This window comes from Cucurbita moschata, unplaced genomic scaffold (assembly GCF_002738365.1).
Source record: "Cucurbita moschata cultivar Rifu unplaced genomic scaffold, Cmos_1.0 Cmo_Scf00033, whole genome shotgun sequence".
NCBI classification, from domain to species: Eukaryota; Viridiplantae; Streptophyta; class Magnoliopsida; order Cucurbitales; family Cucurbitaceae; genus Cucurbita; species Cucurbita moschata.
Window position 1 is genome coordinate 614258 of NW_019268549.1, and position 19544 is coordinate 633801.

The following is a 19544-nucleotide window of genomic DNA, read 5'->3' on the forward strand; positions in this document are numbered from 1 at the left end:
GGCTAAAAGCAGCTTCTTGCTGTATCTTTTTCTTGTCAGTAATATGCTGAAAAGAAATTCTAGTTCTGCATCATTTAAATCGTTGGGATCTCTGGGATATCTGAACATTAGTTTTGTGAATGTGTTCAATGTTCATTTTTTCTCTTGAAAGTCCCTCGCATTGCTTGGCTTTTTCTTTTTCATTCTTCCTGTTACTCAAATCTGTGGGTTTGCCCACCTGAGGTAAGTGGTTATTGTAGCTATAATTTGGGTCTGGCCTTTTGTTCTTTATTCTGTTTTGTTTGAATGTATATGAGAGGCTGGGCTGCTTTCGTATGATAATTTCATTCTCTTTAGATCTAAAGGATTCTGTTGTACATGAAAATTTCCTCACGATGATTTTTCTTGTCTCAGTTGAACACATTTGTTATCATTGATCTAAAATCTACCATGTAGTTTTGCACGACTATCATTCATATTGTCTCTCCATGATTTTGGTGACATTTCTCTGCATGGGTCTATTCTTCTTCTTTGAGTAATCTTAATCCCTTACATGGTAGCGATTAAGGTCCATCTGGATGACTTTTTAAGTGCTTAAAAAAGTATTTTTAAGCCATTATAAGGTCATTCCAAACCGGTCCTGAATCTTTCCATGATTGATAATGAGAAATTGATACTTATATTGCATGATTTGCTTCATTTTGTTAACTTTTCAAGTTGGGTCCAACTACGAATTTAAATTTCGAAACTACAAGTAGTAGCTTCTTCTCCTTTGTTCCTCCATGTCTGCAAATCATGCCGACCCAGTTTCCGAAAACGAACTTTCTCCTCTATGTTTTTAGAATTCAAGGACACAATTGTGTACAACCTAGGAGACAGATATGTTGATGAAAGGTCGTAATTTCTCCTATGCTTACGCTAGTATTCGTAACTTTTCTGTTCGTCTAGAATTAAAATGTGTTGTGCGTTTCTTCGTCTTAGCTGCAGCTGAATGTCATCACTCGAAGAACGAAAGGGTAACTTCTAAATCAGTCTGTGTGTGTGAGTGTGTTTAGTAAGCTGGTTAGTTGGTAGTGTTTTCAGTTTCTGATCTTTAAGTGCCATTGTTTGATATGGAAGCAAGCCTGCGTGGTTCTTTACTCCTTGATCAGATTGGTCTTTTCTTTAATACACACGTTCTTCTTAGCTGATGACTGCAGACTCCATTATTGACCTTTGGAATTTAATAAGCTTCTTGCTATGATATTGTATCTGTAGAAACGGTTTAAAAATTTCATGAATTGATTTTTCTTGATATGCTGGCCTTAAGATGTGTACGAAATAGAATTCAAGTCTTTTAGTTGTTTTTAACAGGTAATTGTTGGGTGTTGATAAGAAAGTTCCTAGGTTGGAAGTCAAATTTGAGTTAAAGTATTTTAATAATTGTATCTATTTAATCTAGACCTGGTCCTGTTTAATTTTTTTTTTTAAAAAAAGAAATTTGAAAAATTGAACAGTGATTTTCATCAAATTAATTATTTAACCACATTCATTTATTGTTCGATACCTAAACTTATGAAAGTAGGTTTGGATAATATAATGTTTTTCCCTTTAATTTTTTTACTAAAATTATGCTCACTTGATCAAAGATATTTACAAGATTGGTCCATTTGAACTTAGATCATAGATATGGTATAGGTTAAGGTTTGTTAATTTTGCAAGTAAAATGAAGTTAAAACCAAAAAAGTTTGATTTACCCTTTGATTTTGATCTTTATTATTGTTTTTTTCGTTTAACGTTTATGGGTATTGTTTGTTCGACAATCTAATACTGTGGTTGGATCTCCTTGATCTTTAGATTATTAGTGAATGTGTTTCTTCATGTTGTGACTAGTTCGTGACTTTACAAGTTTTATCTTGAGAACTAGTTTGTTTAGTATTATTGAGGTACTACCAGCATGATGGGTGATCTCCAAATGGTTGGAAGAATCAAGAAACTTAACCACAATAATTATGAATGATTTCCTATCTACAAGGACAAGACCTTTGAGAGGTCATTGGCGAAAGCAAAACTACGTCGCCGGAGTAGAATCCTAATTGCGCTTTGCACAAATGGTGGGTCAAAGCATGTAAAGCAATGATCACCTTGAAGACGATGGTTGAAGAAGAGATGTTGGAGCACGAGATGACAAGGAACTGAAAGAAGCTTGAGATATGTTTGTGACGCTTTTCTCAAAGAACTATATGAGATTGCAACTTTTGGAGAACGAGCTGATATCAATCTCACTACGCGACATGACGATCAAGTCAATTTGTCAGGAGATTACTAAACTAAATTCGAAGTCCATTATCAAAGAAGCTTGAATGAAGAGTATTATCATCCATGGATTGCAACTAGAATATAAAAGTTTTATTATTGTTGTATAAGAATGTCTCACTCAACCATCACTGGTAGAGTTTGAAAATTTGCTAGCTAGCCAATAAACTATGGCTAAGTAAATGAGAAGTACCACACTTCAGAAATGCTCTCACAAGTAAAGTCGGAGCAACAATAAATTGTCCACCAGAGGTGGACATAAAAATGCAGACAAAGGAAGAAGTTGCCAAGCAACTTCACAACTTTAGAGAACTTAAAAGAACGACAACAAGAGTTCTCAAAGAAAAAGATTTGAAGACATTTGCTACAGACAGAAGGGTCATATGTCTAAAATGATTGTTGGTCTAAGAAATGTCTAATGCGACAATTTCCAAAAAGGAGATGATGATGATGAGAGAACATATCGATTATGAGAATGACTGGATCATTGATTCAATATGCTGAAAACTTTAAGACAAGAAACAGTACAAAGGAAGTTTTATGGTACGCACAACCAACAACTCACGGTTGCCAATTGCTTAGATCAACTTGCCAATTGCTTAGATCAACAACATGATGATCATGCTAGAAGATGTGAAAGTTATGAGGATTTTAAGATGTGGGGAGAGCCAATGACGAAAGAGAGAAGAATCGTGTCCATTTATGTGCTATATGCGGAATTTGCACAACAAATGTCTGACACGCAAGGTTCAAACACGTTGGCCACACAAGTTGAAGGTGACTATGAACAAGTTGAAGGTGACTATGAACAAGTTGAAGGTGACTATGAAGAAATTCATGATGATATCTCAACTTAAGATCAAAATAGATATTGTTTACGTGGGAGGTTAGTACGATAAATCTCATCAATTACATACAAAGAGTCTTTGATTTGGTGGGTCTAGTCAAACTAACATCAATAAGCGAAATATGGTACATTGTGCCATTCATGGATGACTACCCGAGATATTTATGATTTTTTTTTTTCAAGAAATAAAAGTATGATACATTCTCAAAATTTCAAGAATTCAAGATAAGGAGAAGTAAAAATGAAGATCCGTTGCATACACCCGTACAATGGGGGAGAATATACGCTAGATGAGTCTAATCGATTTACATGTGCCAACACGCCACAACAAAATGGTGTAACAGAGACAAATAATCGACATCTTGTAAAGATGTTTTGAAGCATGCTAAATGCAAAGAATGCTCCAGAAAAATTTCAGGCTGAAGTAATGCAAATTGAATGTCGCTCTAGGCTAGGTTTCATTGCACAATTTGAGATGCTATTATTAAACCTACGATTAGCTACTTCCGAGTCTTTGTTTGTGTTTGATATGTATTTGTGTCTAGTCATCTAGACTACAAGTTCGACAAGAAATCAATCAAGAATATGTTTCTTGGATACAACAATCAAAAGAAAAGAGTAGTGTTATGGTCCAACAAGTGGAAGAAACGTAAAAGAAAATACTAGAAGAACGTCAATAATCAAGGAAGATACATACCGTAGAGCACTATAAAAAGAACAATATTAATATTATTTCTTCTGTAGCCTCATCTATGGAGGCTTGTTTTGTGGAGGTTGATCCTACTCCTCCAGTAGAAGACCAACGTATTGTCTAGAAGTCTAAGATCAGATCAGATTAGGACGCTGGAGCTCCGACCCCAAATAAACTCATTTATAGGGGTTGGTTCAATCCCTCTACAAGGAAAGTATCAAATTAAATGATTATTTGAACCCACATTTTGACCACAGACATTTCATTAATCTAAATATGCTTAATTATATTTGTCAGATATAGATCCTATCCGAAGAGATGTCTAGGTAATAATGCATAGACGGAGAAAAAATAATACTATAATATTTAACATAAATTCTAAAAAATTTAAATTTCAATATTACAACATAGTTTTCCATGCTTATAAAAAAGTGAGGTGAGGCATGATGGGAATTAGGGTGGGATCGAGGATAGAGATGAGAAATATAATATTCATTCTCAACCTCATTTAGCTTACAGAGATTTTTTTTTTGTACAAAAGAAGCTGCAAACTAGCGGGATATTGTACTGCTAACTATGCAGTAGACCATAATACCTTAAGATCAGTCATTGGTTATGTGTTCAAGTTCAATCCAGGAGCAATTTTTTATTGTAGCAAAAGACAATCAATAATATCATTGTCAACTATAAAAGCGAAGTATAGAGCAACAACGGGAGTAGCTCAAGAAATTACATGGCTAAAACTGTAATAGAAAATTTACACCATAGAGTTGGCTATCTGGAATCATGTCCTTGCAACGACCAATCTGCAGCTCGTCTAGTAGAAAATTCGATGTTTGTAGAACAAAACATGTGGAGGTGCATTGTCAATTTATTAGAGACAAAGAATACAAATGACTAAGTGACAGCTTTCAATGACAGCTCGACATAGTGCAGTGACTTAGGACTAGTGAGGGAGAATGTTAAAATATCATCACTAAATCAATTGTATGAGCTTATTTTCTATATATTTTACGAAAATGATTTAGATATTTTTATTCTACATACTGTCTCTCAAGTAGCGCAAAATGCAGTAATATTCTCCATACTGTCTCTCAAGTAAAGCAAAATGCATTAATATTCTACATACTGTCTCTCAAGTAAAGCAAAATGCAGTAACAATAATATTCTACATACTGTCTCTCAAGTAAAACAAAATGCAGTAATATTTCACGTACTTTCTCTCAAGTAAAGCAAAATGCAGTAATATTATACATACTGTCTCTCAAGTAAAACAAAATGTAGTAACAGTAATATTCTACATACAGTCTCTCAAGTAAAGCAAAATGTAGTAATATTCTACATCATGTCTCTCAAGTAAAGCAAAATACAGTACACTATGTATTGTCTTGTAATTTATTTTCGAAAGCTAATTTTAACCAAAGTCAAAGTCATTACGGATTATTATTTTTAGGTTTAGTTGCACAATGATATTCTTCCCTAGGGCTTCTTGGAAACTAAATTACAAAAAAAGTGGTTGAAGTCAACCATTAAAAAACACTATAGAAAATTGACCAATTAATACACAATTTTAAAATTAATATATTTCTATTTTTTAATATTAAGTTAGAGCAACCACTCTATTGAAAAAAAAAAAAAACCCTAAAATTCACAAAATAAATCTTATTTAAATATTAATATTATTAAAAATTACAATAAATAAACCATTTAATTACAAATCATAGACCAAACCCATAAACTTTCTCACACTTGTAATAGGGCCATCATATTTCTTTTTCTCTTTCAAAACACATTTGATATCAACAATGAAGCTGCAGCCATCGCAGCCATAATTGAAAGCTCCACACCTCTTCCCACAAACACAGCAATTAGAGTTCTTTCTAATGCTCATGGTGAGACGATGACGATGATAGGGATAATGAATCTCCTTTGGCAACTCCGAGCATCTTCTATCAAAGAAATTGATCCATCCATTTGAACACGGTCCACAAAAGTACGTAGAATGCAATTTGTTGCATACGTAACAAAGAGTTGTGCTTTCGACACCTATTGGTGTCAATGGCTTGTGACATGCACAACACGAAACCCCTTCTTCGTTTCGTTCTTGTTGGTTGTTGCTCTTTGTACTGTTGTGGGTGTTTGAGCTGGAACTCTGGTTTGATGGCGGAGTTTTGTCTTCTAAATCAGCTATAGAAGGTCGGGTGCGGACGAGCGAGTGGATGGGATGGAAATTCTCGAACTCGGTGTGGCCGTGCTCGTTTCGAGAGGGCGGGAGGAGAAATGGATGAGGGGGATCCATGGATTGGAAGTAGAAGAAGAGTGGAAGGAAATGAAGAAGGGAAGTTTGGTTTGGATGCATAGTTTATTTAGGGTTATGGGGAATTTGGGGAGTTTTCTTTGTCGTTTCCATGTCGTTGACTATGAATTTGTTCAGCTGAAAATTGCGAAGAAGTCAACCATCAATCGTTTTGAATTATTTCAATTTGGTCAAAAGTTTCGGTTGTACTTAAAAAAAAATTGTAGTGAACGAGTCATCGACATTAATAATTTATTATTAATTGAGTTGAACAAATCAGGCACGATAACATATTATCCATAGAATTTATTAAATTATGACATTTCTGACATATTTTATAACATATTTCGGTTCATGGTGTCTCGAGAGTAATATGCATGGCTAATCATCATGTCATAAGATTTACATGCATGAAAATGTGTTATATCAAATAAAAGTATACATAGTCATATCATTATCGTATATAACGCATATTCATCGCAACGCAATAATTTCTCCCATCGAATTGTAGGTGTTCCATTAGTGAGTCGACTTATGATTTAAGTTCAATTTTGGTAATTTCGAGCTCTTCTCAGCTGATTATTTGTAAGATTAGCTTTAACGTGATTCAATTTCACCTACTATCGGTTAAAAAATATTGAGCTTATAGCTTATTTGTGGAGCTAAAAATAATTTAATTGGCTAAACAGTAGTTATATACTAACCTTAAAAACGACAATTAAGCAATATCAAGAAAAAAGTTAGTCGAGCCGTTTAAGTTAAGGAAGCCGTTGAAGCCGACCGCAGGTGATGCAGCATTTCCAAGCCGAACGCGCGCTTACCATGGAGGCGAGCCGCAAGTGTGGGTCGGCTGGTGAAGTCGGTCTTGTATCTGTATTGGGCCGAGCTGGTGGAAGTTGCGAAGCCACTGGACGTCTGGACCTAACGGCTGACTTGTGTGTAGATGGGCTGGGCTCGTGTGCTGGGTCGTCTGTACTCGTGGATCAAGACTGTGAGTTGGGTTCGACCCGACCCGACCCGACCCGACCCGACACCCCTTTCTTCTCCACCCCTCGTGGCTCGTTTCCGACTTCCTCCTCCGGGGAACGCAGCGTCGACACTGCTTCTTTTGCTGTCCGTGGTCCACGAAACCACCTGAAATCTCCTGGTAACTGACACTGTTGCACGGCGGAGGGATACTTGAAGTGGTGGCACGGATCGGGGACATAAGGTTCAAAGACACCTACACCGAGGCCGAAAACATACCACAGTTTTACATCGTTGGGTGTACGAGAAAAATGATAAAAGAACCTCGAATTTACATATCTTAATTATTTGGAGTAACCAAATTATAAATGTACGTATAATAATTATTATTATAAGACAGTTACAGTGTGACAGTCTCATTGAATAATTTGAATTATTTATTTTTATTTTTATTAATCAAGTATTTGAACGAAAAATATGTATTTAATTAAACTATGATATCATTAATATATAAACATTGATTTAATTTCGTACAGTTAAAATTAGAAAATAAATAAATAACTGAGTGAAATTTAAACTTAATTGTTTTTAAAAAATAATTTTCCAAGGATGGAATTTAATTTCTACCGTAATAAAAAAAATTACTTTCATATATTATATATTTATATTTATATTGAATGATATAATTAATAAAGTCGTTGTTACTAAGGTTTGCCCCCATTAAAATTTCCTTTCTTTTTCAATCCCTCTCATAGTCGTTGTGTAGTATGGTAGTTGGGATAATTATAAGCTGTATTTATGTGGGAAAATAATTGTGTACTAACTAAATAAATGAAATTTATAATACATTCGGGTGAAAAACAAATAGACTAAATAATCGGGGCCAGAGGCTCGAGTATACGTTGATTGGTCGTAGGCAACGCAAGAACGAATAGGCTTAGCTCTCGTGTACTCATAATCCTCGCACGTGCTAGTTCAACCCTCAATTGACATTGGAATATCTTTGAACCTTAGCATCCTCGATGAATATCTCCACAATAGTATGATATTGTCTACTTTAAGCAGACACCTCATACCGATGGAGAGATTATTCTTTGTTTATAAACTCATGATCATTCTCTAAATTAGCAGATGTGGGACTTTCATCGTCAACATAAAAAAGCCACTACTACTCCTCACGGTTGACTTATACTTTTATTTTATTTTATTATCGTGCATAGAATTATAATATTAAAGTTATGAAATTAGAATTATAATATTGAAGTTATGATATTAGTTAATCTTTTCTCAAAGCAGTCTTTAATGATTCTTAACTTGTCATCTGGGTACTTGTGTGCCAATTTAGATCTCTCTTTGCTCCAGCCTTCGGCTAATCTTGAATGGTCAGTCTCCAATGGCGGCATTAAACTGAGTGAATTCACTCCAAATTCCTTCTTACCTTGTTTGCTCAACAGAATCCATGGCTTTGCGTTGAAGTCTGAGCACAATTTCCGCCGGTAATTTGCTTTCTCTCATAATTTTCCTGCAAATGTTGATCTCCGTTAATGATGTCTGGTTTTGTATTCTATGCCCATTCTCTTCAACAATGAATCGCCGATGAAATTAAATCCTCAAAAACCCTAAAATATTCTCTGTTTCTTGTAATCGTTTCGCTGAAATGAATCCGAAGCCTGGGATCTGTTATCAACTCTAGAGTGAATGGGAGGCTAGATAGAAACCACACAGTTTTCGGTTTTGATCGTAGTTCTTGTAAGAGTATTTGTTTCAGCTATGAACTCAGAGACAGGGCAAGCGAGTGCCGTGGTATCATCGGCTCAATTGAGTGAAATGGTGGTAGATCAGGTTAAGAACAATCCAAAGTTTCAGAAAACAGCCGAAATCATTCTACAAAATTGTGGTAACATTCCTGCAATGAATTTGTTCATTGCTGAAACCTTAAATAATATTGCAGAGGGCGAAGGGGATGATTGGACATTGGAAAGAGCTTTAGAAGAGATGGCGAGTTATTGCATCATAGGAAGAACACTAGAGGATAGGATAATATCATTGATGCGGTGTGGGTTTGAGATGTTGCCAAGAAGTGATTTGGCATTGATTAATTGTTGCTGGCATAGCAGACAGTTCTTCCGCAAGAACCATGGAGTCCATTACAATGTCTTGATTACAAACTGGATATTAGAAGAATGTTTTGGCCTCATTGATCATTTTGAGAAGGCATACAATCAGGGATATAGGATTTTAATGAAACTCATCAAGTGTGGCCTGCTCAAGATAGAAAACGATAATATCGTCGTTATGGAGAAACTGGCACGGGACGTTCCTGATAGTCGATATCATGGATTCATTTGGAAGCCTAGTTTGGGATTGAGTGGGGTATACGAGGGTAAAAATTGGCTAGGTCTTGAAAGTGTTGGGCATGCTGATGGAATGATTAGAACTTGTGAGAAGGATTGGAAAGAAATTTCCGTACTGCTGGTTGATGGAAATCATCTATGCCAGGAGGTTATTGAAACGTATTTTTCGACCCTGATGAATCTCCGAGTTCTTGCCGTTTTCAGTCCCAGGATCAAATCATTGCCCATTAGTTTAACCAAGTTGGGAAATCTTTGTTTTCTTGTTCTCAAAGACTGTGATCTGCTGGAGAAGATTGATGGCCTTGAATCTCTGAAGGCATTAACAGTTCTGGAGATATCTAATGCTAAAAGCCTCAAGCATGTCCCAAGCGATCTATTTAAGAGTTTATCTAAGCTTCGAAGCCTCAACTTATCTGAAACTGGAATTGAACGACTTCCTTCCTCCTTGTCAACACTTCGTGAACTGCGATCCATCAACCTACGGGGTTGTTGTTGCCTAACGTCGTTGCCAATGTTGGCAAAACTCAGGAAGCTGCAGCTGCTTGATGTTTCTGGTGCAACTTCATTGGAAAGTTTTGCAGATAAAAGCATCAATGCTCTTCAAGATCTTCTGCTGCTTGACCTTTCTCAAACTCTAGTTGGCCATGTTCCATTTCTTAAGGATCTCAAGCAGCTATCTCGTGTTTCGTATAGAGATTGCAAAAAACTGATTAGACTGCCAAATCTTCGAGAGTTGAGTGGGCTCGAAGTTCTTGATCTCTCTGGTGCTCTAAAGATAAAGGAAATTCAGGATAACACCTTTCCAGAAAATAATGTCCTCAAGATCCTTGACCTTTCCAAAACTGGAGTCAGTTGTTTACCTTCCAGCATCCGTTACCTTTCGAATCTTGAGCTGCTCAATCTCTCTGAGATGTTAAACATGGTTGAACTTGAAGATGACACCTTCCAAAATATGGCACGCCTTCGTCATCTCAACCTCTCAAAATCTCCGGTTGAGAACTTACCTTCTCTTTCTGGCCTTGCTAATCTACGAGAACTTAAACTACATGAATGCAGCAAGCTGCGGACATTACCAAGTCTAATTGCCCTTGAGAAATTGGAAGTCCTTGATATATCAGGTTGCATTTTCTTTGAGGCATTTGAAGACGAATCCTTTAGCCACATGACCAATCTCCAACTCCTCGACGTGTCGGAAACTAAGATTGAAAAAATGCCTGGCCTATCTGGTCTTGAAAACCTCTCCCAACTTCTACTAAGAAACTGCATCAATCTTACAAAATTCCCACCTCTAAGTTCGACTAAACTTAAAGAGCTCGATGTTTGTGGTGCGAAAAACTTGAGAGAATGGGAAGCTGAGTTGCCTGAATATATGAATCAATTGGAGATCCTCAACCTATCGGCAACACGACTAAGGTCCCCACCATTGAACAATTATACCAATCTTAGGGAGCTTTATCTAAGAGACTGTGAATTGCAGATGCCTCTAAAATTGGATAATCTCACAAACCTTGAGGTCTTGGATTTATCAAGGACACGGATCAGTTCTTTACAAACAATCACAAGACTTTGCAACCTTAGACAACTTCTGCTAACAGATTGTTCAGACCTACACGAGATTCCTACTTTAGAACCACTTGTGAAGTTGGAGGCTCTTCATTTGCAAGGGACAGGAATCAAGAAATTTCCCTGTCGGATGGCTATGGTAACTCGCTTAATGCATCTCGACCTGCCAGACTCTGCAGATACTCTTGGACTCGATTGGACGGGCATAAAATCACTTCCTGGAGAGCTAAACTGGGACCAATGTGGTATGCCTTCCCAACTTCAAAATATTACAAACAGGCCTTTCATGATTGTGAGAAATTTGGAGTCTTTTAGAATTATGAAGGGAATACCTGACCTATGGAACTCATGCTTCAATAAATTTTTCATCTCTGTATGCCCTTTAAAAAAGGGAGAGGAGGAGGAGGATAAAGAAATCTATGAACTTCAGGATGGGACTAGCTTTCAAGACATATACTTTCATGTCATGTCTTATCATGTCGAGTATACCCCGTTTTTGGAAATCCGTGGATTTGAGAGCTTTCCTACTGGTCTTGAGGACGCCCTTATGAAAGTCGAATATGTTTCTTTGGTTGAAAATGGGTTTATTAGAAGCTTATCTGAATTGGGCAATGCAAATAATTTAAAAGGCTGCTGGATTTGGAGTTGTCCCAACCTGGAGAATCTAATGCAGGAAGACAAGGATAACCTTAACTTGTCAAAGAATCTAGACCAAGATAACCTCAAGTTTTCAGAAAATCTAGACAAGGATAACCTTAAATTGTCAGAAAATCTAGACAAGGATGCTAAGTTATTGGACAACCTAGAGTTCCTATGGATATCCAACCTTCCTATCTTGAGGAGTGTGCATTCTACAGGGCGCCAATTCGAGAGCGTAAGGAATCTCAAACAGTTGTATGTAGATGCTTGTCCACAGCTTGAGACTCTGTTCAAGTCCTCTCAACTCTCGAAGAACCTTGAGATTCTCCATGTTAAATTTTGTGATAGATTGAAGTCTATATGTGAACCCAAAGAAGGGTGTACTTTGCAGAAGTTGCACTCCCTGAGCCTGGTGGAATTGCCTGAGTTGACAGACATCGGCCTTAAACTTCCATCCTTGAGAGCAGCTAATATTAGGAACTGTCCTAAATTGGGAGAAAACTCGCATGAACAATTTGGGCTGAAAGTAACAGTTGAAGGGGACCTGACTCGTGAGAAATGGGATGGAAGTCAGATCGATAATGGGGCAGCAACATCTCCCAGATCATTGTGATGATCAACTTTTATGCTGCCAGTGCAGGTTAGCTCTGCTTATATGTTGCTAATTTAATTTTCTTAGAGCAATTCAAGTGTTGAAAGTTTTAATATCATTCACTTAACAAGGATAAAACATATCAACTCATAGAATTAAGTATATACCCACCCCACATAACTTGCCCAAAAATGAGCATCTACCTTAGAAGATTGATTGATTCACTAAAAATATGATAATACTATCTTCATAACTAGCCTCTCTATTAAGTTTTGTATCATTGTTATTTTGCAGGTGAAGGTGTGGATCACCAATCTTGAAGCAAACTAACTCGAGTTACTCGAACGATCAGAGACATGTACCTCTCTGATTGAGTTGAAGGTTTGAATCCCCCACCCATCATTTGCAGCTAGCCAAGTAATGCTAGAACAGTTAGAGCTGGACAGAAACTAGCTTTTAACTTTACAGTGTTCGGCTTTATCTGTGATAAGATTCAGTAGCAGCAAAGAATTGTTGGGTTAATTCATCCCAACGCAGACAATACCTTATTCTGATGCGAGTTTATTCGATCATAGTGATTCATTTTGATTAGGCTTCCTTTGAAGTTATTCTCGAAGTTCTCATATACGAGTAAATGATTCAGTTCCCTCACCCCTTCGTATGGTTATAGGTCCAGTTATATTTACCAGAATTTGTATGTACCTTTATGTTTGTAGTATCCGTGTTGTCATCCTGTTCGATATCAGCTACAAAATGAGTTCATAAATGGTATCATCGTTTTCTTAGACGTGAGGTGATGACAATGGCAATGGCAGCCGACCTGTTATAAAGTCATTCTGTGACAGTAATTTGTGATTATTAGAAGTTAATGTAATAAGAGTACAATACAAACTTCCTGAAATCTGTAGGCATTTTGTATATATGATTACAATTTCAACAACCATGAAGCTACGATTATTCACCTTAACATTCTCCAAATGATGCTGACAGCATACAACTCTAAGCTATTATCATCATATCACTTAAAACATTAGGATCTCAAGTAGTTTGGCCTGATCAAATTATACATTCAATACTACATATTACAGATACAAACAAAACAATAAATAGATCAAGGCAAAGAAGTTGGAACAAAAGGGTAAAAGAATTAAACAGGTTCTCGAGATAGCTTCACTGGCTTCTCTTTTACGAATGCTACGTCGCCGTTGGGACTCATCAGTAAACGATGATTCGATTCTTCCTCATCGCTCCTTGCTGATATTGAAGATGAAAGAGATTCTGAGCCATCGTCGTCATCTGAATTATGACATACAGATCACAGGAGACAATTAAACGAGAGGGCGAGAAAGAATGTAGACATTGAGGGCGACACAGTAAAGAGCATGTTTAATGTTTCCGTTCCATTTCCATCACCAGTATGTTCATTTACACGTAAATTCAAGTAACATTATGGTGTAGTAATCACAAACAGATCCTTTGTATGATAGACAATCTCATTACGTTGAAACGCCAAAAAAAAAAAAAAAAAAAAAATCACTTCTCAAGCGAATAATGCGTAGATAATTCACACCCATGAGATAACGTTCAGAAACATACCAGAATATGTTGGATGATCAGGAAGGTGCCTCACTGCAGAAACTTGGATGCTTTCAGGAAGAAGACAATTGCAGAATGAACCTGAAACAAACAAGGTATGATCAGTTGAAAGAATTATGCAAGCATCGTCACAAACCCTCAGCAAAATACAACTGAGTCGGCGTTCTGCAAAATGCCTTTCTACACAAGAATCTAATGGATCACAAATACTTCAAGAGGAGGCAATGTTAGTATTAAAATCAGTGATCACATCAGGTAAAAGAACTATTTTCTCCACTCATCGCTAATATATACAAATCAAAATCAAGTAGATGTAGTACATAACAAAACTAGAAATTATTCATTATATACACATTTTTTAAACGTTTTACCAAAGTTCACACCACAAAATGTTACAGCTCAATCCCACCGTTATCAGATATTGTTCTCTTTGGGCTTTCTCTTTCGAGCTTCTCCTCAAGGTTTTTAAAACGCGTATGTTAGGGAGAGGTTTCCACACCTTTATAAAGAATGTTTCGTTCCTCTCTCCAACTGATGTGGGATGTCACAAAAATGTCATTTTAGGTTGGATCGTCATACACCTCTTATCCAACCTAAAATTTTAAATATTTCTAGAGGGGTAACGGTATGGTAAATGTCAATGAAATGAAGGACCAAAGTAGAGCATAGAAAAAAGTAAAGAGAATGAAAGTTCAGTTAAAAAATTAAAGACAAAAAATAACATTTAAACCTAGCTTTATAGAATGGAGTGGCTTAAGAAAATATAAAATTTGGTTATTCTATCAACAAGTAACATCTTAAGGAGGTTCTGAAGGAACTGCAATACACACAGCTATCCAATTAATTTCAACCAGGATTATAGCGTGACACAAAATTGCATGCTGAAGAAGAAGAGATTTCTTACCTAATCGAGCAAGTCGATTCACCCATGCAGGAATGGGCTTCCCAGTTAGTCGCTTGCTGACTTCTTCTGTAAAATGGTTGCAATTTTTGGCAATCAAATGATATGTATCACCATGGTACTCTGAAGAAAGGTGCTCCATGAATGATCGAAATTCGACACGAGACAACTCAGTGCTTCCCAATAACACTGACCTTCGGAAGATAAATCCGGGGCAACTTTTTGGCTCGACCTCGAACACCCCACTGGTAGGATATTCATGTGCTCCAAAGCCATACTCCATACCATGAACTGAGTATGAAAACAGGGAAAAACAACTTTATGCCAGGATAAAATGCAAACAGAACAACACATCAAGATTGGAAATGAAGTTTTGAACGGAAGAAGTTATAATGAGGCTGTTTGTGCTCATGAACTAAACATGACCAAAGGATTTTGACGCCCACAAACACTATCCTCGTAATGCCATGACTATTTTAATCACGATCAAAATCACGTATTGTATTCATTGAAAATACTGACCACAAGTCAGCTGACAAATTTGCTTACTGTCAAACAGGATCTCCTTTCTTTATTGAACCATCTTCTAATTATTATAAAATGAACAAAACGTGAAGAACGTGTAGTTACTCAAATGGCTTCTAGCTATCCTCGTTATGCCACGACTGATACAATGACCAAGCATGAATGATTAATTAGATATAAATATCAATACAAGGAAAAATTCAGTAGCATGAACACGTCGTCGATTGATTTTCTACATAACCACTGTCAAGTGATGGCATGCATATGCTCGCCTACATCTGCACAACTTTCATATTCGTAATCGACCTAAAAAAACACTTTCCTATGATCATTCATTAATATATTTCAAGAAAAAACTCAATATCTCTCACAGATAAGTGCCCATGGCCCTCCATGAAGGTTCAATAGATGTCAGAAAAACTAAACACAGAATCGCATACTTATACTATTATCTCATAATGGTTTAAATAATGGGTTAACTCAAAGGCATACCCCTAACAAATATCCAAGTTCGATTAATCCTGGCTCACTCCCAATCCAACTCAACTAAAATATACCATTTCATTATCCATGCTTCATATATTACCATCATTGCAAACTGAAATTCCCAGTGAAAAGAAGAAGAAAAATCTACAACGAGCACACACACAACAACAGTTCTATAGCAAAAAGTACGAAATATACATACCCTCAATACCCGAGTGAAAGATTCCGAGCCCAATCCAATAGAGATAGTTATTTACGGGAGTAAGATCGTAGATATTAAGATATAGCAAAGCATGAGTGCCGCCCTGCTCCTTGTCTTCCGGGCTAGATCTCAATGGAAAGATACGCATTGTGTCTAATAGCCAGCCCGGTTCGAAAATACTTCAAAAATTACAGACTAATCATCTTCGCGAAAGACCCTTCAATTGACCTAAAAATTCACAAGAGAAGCAGCTGCAGAATTACTAGGTTTCTATAAATGATAATCTCAAAAACTAAAAACCTGAAAATCTGGGGGGAATTTTCAAGGGAAACAAGAAATCGGAGCTGGGGAAGAAAGAAAACCTTGAGCGCCAATTTGGCTCCCGACGGAAGGACCCCAGTCTTCGCGAACCTGTTGGACGGAAAAACAAATCCAGATTTGGCAGAAAGGAAGAGAGATTTTGAAAAATTAAACTAACATTCAATGGATAAACCCTAAGAACATCGAAGTGGGGGCGAATTGAACGGAATTTGAAAAGAATTGATCGAGAGTGAATGAGAAGAAAGAATTTAGCGATCCCGATTCCTTGAAGTTTATGACAGAAAATGAAAATTAAATCAAAAGAAGAACTGACTGAATTCAATCTGGGGTTTCCAGATCACAATCAATGAGGAGGGAGGTTATGAAGAAAATGCCCAAATTTCTACGACTTTATTTCACCAACTTCCCCAAACCATGCTCCCTTCCCACTTCAACCTTCATAACCGTCTGTTTTTCTTCTCTACTATACTTTTTACATTTTTTTTTAAAGAAACGCTTCAATTTTTAATTAAATTAAAAAAAAAACTATATATATATTTTTAAATATTGATAGGAAAATAGAGAACAAAACAAAATTAGAAACTAAATAATTAGAAAACTTTTAAATATTTGAGTTATGTGATTGAGGAATATAAATATATATATAATATGATAGTCCTTCGTCTGGACTTTGAGAATCCGTCTATTGGACTTTCGTCTAGCTGGCTTAGGAATTTCTCTAGGTTAGGATCCTGTTGTTGGGAGGTAATAATTCTCTGCCTGAGCGTAAGTTGCACTGTAAGTCGGGCCAGTTGTGCTATGACTCTCTCGGTTGCTACAACTATGTTGGTTCACTCGAATTTTCTTTGTTCCCTTTACTTCCCTCGTAAAGAGGGCCGACGAGTGGGTTGTCTTTCTACTCAAAGTGTCTGTATTGGATATCTACATCGTAGTCCTTCACCAATTCTAGCCACCTTCTCTGTCTCATATTTAATTCTATTCGCGTGAAATTTATATATATATATATATATATATATTAATTTTACTATCTCTTTAATTTCATAATTTGTTTTTTTTTTTAAGTACTCCTCAGTTTGGATTTAGAAAATTTGTTGATAGTAGATTAGAAAGTTGGGCGTCAATGTAGGTTAATCTCTCTGGTTAAAGATTCATTTATTCAACTTTACTCTCCTCGGCTTGGTCTCACTCATTTCTCGAACTATTCTTCCCCACTAAAAAGAACGATCGAATTTCTAATATTGATAGAAATTGTTAGAACTTTATTTAAAAAATATCGTAAACTTTTAAATGCATTTAAAAAATACTCTTAAACTTTCAAAAAAATTTATTATTAGTGGTTAGACGTGAATAATAATTTTGTTTATATTACTAGTGTTTTAAAATTTTATATTTTAAAAAACATTTAGGGTATAAACAAAACTTTTAAAATTAAAAAAAAAATTAATGAAAATCTTTAGAAATATTTTAAAAAGTTTTAACGAAAATTTTTGAAATAAAAATGTTAACCATTTTTCATAAAATAATAATGTAAGTTTGAATTTTTTTAAATATAAAAATTCAAAAATATATTTTTTTTAGAAAAAGAAAAAAAATAAAGATAAATGAATTAAAATAGTGTATACAAAATAAGGAAATTAATTTAATAGGATTCGAAATTCAATTTCTATTTTTCCAGACTGAGTGGATAATTGCCCGACAAAAAGACTGCGTAGCGGCGCACGTGTGGCGGTTTTGGTACGTGCATCAATCTCTTCCACCTATATTAAACCTCTCCAATTCATTAAACTTCAATCAATTTCTCTTTTTTTTTCTCTTTCTCTCTTTAAATTTGATTATCAGATCCAAATTCGAAACTGGATTTTGAAAATTCAGGGGAATTATGAACCGGAGCACTAAATCAGAGCCGGATTTTGGTTTTCTTGAGCCAATACGCCGTCACCTGTTGGGCGAACCGGAGGCTGCCGTCGCCGCCTCTGTCGTTCCCGGCGATCAGACTGGTAATTTCAGTAGCTTGATTCCATGTCTTGAAGAAAATTGGGGTGATTTGCCTCTCAAGGTGGACGATTCTGAAGACATGTTGCTCGCCGCCGTTCTCCGGGAAGCCGTCGGTTATGGATGGGTTCCGACGCTCAATCCGTCGTCATTTGGAAGTTTCGATTTTGGGGTCTTGGCGGTGAAGTCGGAGCTTCCGGAAAGTTTTCCCCCGGTGATGGAACCGGAGAGGGGGAAGCATTATAGAGGAGTGCGGCAACGACCATGGGGGAAGTTCGCGGCGGAGATTCGGGACCCGGCGAAAAATGGCGCTAGAGTTTGGCTAGGAACTTACGAGACGGCGGAGGATGCGGCTTTAGCTTATGATCGGGCAGCCTTCCGTATTCGTGGGTCAAGGGCTCTTCTCAATTTCCCCCTCCGTGTGAACTCCGGCGAGCCCGAACTGGTTCGGGTCAGGTCGAAGCGATCCTCGCCTGAGCTTTCATTGTCGCCGAAGCGGCGGAAGAAGGTTGGCTCCGCCGCCGAAGGTGGGGGAGTACAAGTGGACAACACAAGTGGCAAGCCTTACACGTGGAGGGCAGCTGATTGTCAGCCAATGCTAATATTTAAATAAAAAGCTATTTTCATTTTTTTTTTATTAAAAAAGAGTGTTAAAAGATAGAGATGATTGTAATACCTCGAGTTCATCGCTAGTAGATATTATCTGTATCGTTGTCAGTCTCGTGATTTTAAAATGCATATTTTACAGAGAGGGTCTAGCTCTACTCTGACTAGTGTCCCGCATCGTCCAGTGACTGACTCTAATATAATTTGTAACAGCCCAATTCCACCGCTAGTAGATAGTGTCCGCTTTGGCCCATGTGACAACGAGTTCGTAGAACCCCAATTAGAGTGGACTAAGAGATCCCATATTAGTTGGAGATGAGAACAAGTGTGGAAACCTCTCCCTAGAAGATGGGTTTTAAAAAAAATGTGAGGTTAACAACATTAAGTATCTATATCTTCCTCCGTGTTCATTCCCGTAAAATTTTCTATTTATTTTTATGGGTCGATTCTGGAAAAATTTATCTATTTTTAATACATTTTTTCTTCATCCCTCGAGACTAAGGGGTATATTTTTTCCGCCTGATCTTATGCCCTGACTCATCCACCGTGGACGAACCTTGCGAAGGAATCCTTAGGTTTTCAGGGCATTGGGTTCTCACCAATGTTTGCGTTACTCAAGCCGACATTCTCGTTTCATCCACCACTGCTCACGCGGGTGCTTCCCTCTAAGGTAGAATGCTCCTCTACCGATGT

General features: G+C 36.8%; 3 protein-coding genes across 4 annotated transcripts; 2 read left to right on the forward strand and 1 right to left on the reverse strand.

The window, feature by feature from the left end:
* The first annotated feature begins 8355 nt into the window (after nt 1–8355).
* Nucleotides 8356–12797, forward strand: LOC111430285 (putative disease resistance protein At4g19050). Of its 2 annotated transcripts, XM_023066478.1 has the most exons (3): nt 8356–11750; nt 11781–12270; nt 12517–12797. In XM_023066478.1, exons 1-2 carry the CDS (start codon nt 8845–8847, stop codon nt 12241–12243), a joined length of 3369 nt encoding a protein of 1122 aa, XP_022922246.1. In that variant the 5' UTR covers nt 8356–8844; the 3' UTR covers nt 12244–12270; nt 12517–12797. The 2 variants fall into 2 exon arrangements, with proteins under 2 accessions (XP_022922246.1, XP_022922245.1); XM_023066477.1 differs by having other exon boundaries at nt 8356–12270.
* A 317-nt stretch (nt 12798–13114) lies between these two features.
* On the reverse strand, nt 13115–16692 carry LOC111430286 (deSI-like protein At4g17486). The gene is made up of 5 exons (XM_023066480.1): nt 16295–16692; nt 15933–16160; nt 14723–15010; nt 13819–13899; nt 13115–13518 (listed from the first exon to the last, which is right to left on the reverse strand). The coding sequence occupies exons 2-5, from the start codon at nt 16078–16080 to the stop codon at nt 13370–13372; spliced, it is 666 nt and encodes a 221-aa protein (XP_022922248.1). The 5' UTR covers nt 16081–16160; nt 16295–16692; the 3' UTR covers nt 13115–13369.
* Nucleotides 16693–18132: 1440 nt separating this feature from the next.
* Nucleotides 18133–18847, forward strand: LOC111430382 (ethylene-responsive transcription factor 1A-like). The gene is given in 2 exon segments (XM_023066604.1): nt 18133–18795; nt 18797–18847. Coding segments are annotated over 2 exon segments (714 nt in total).
* The last annotated feature ends 697 nt before the right edge of the window (nt 18848–19544 follow it).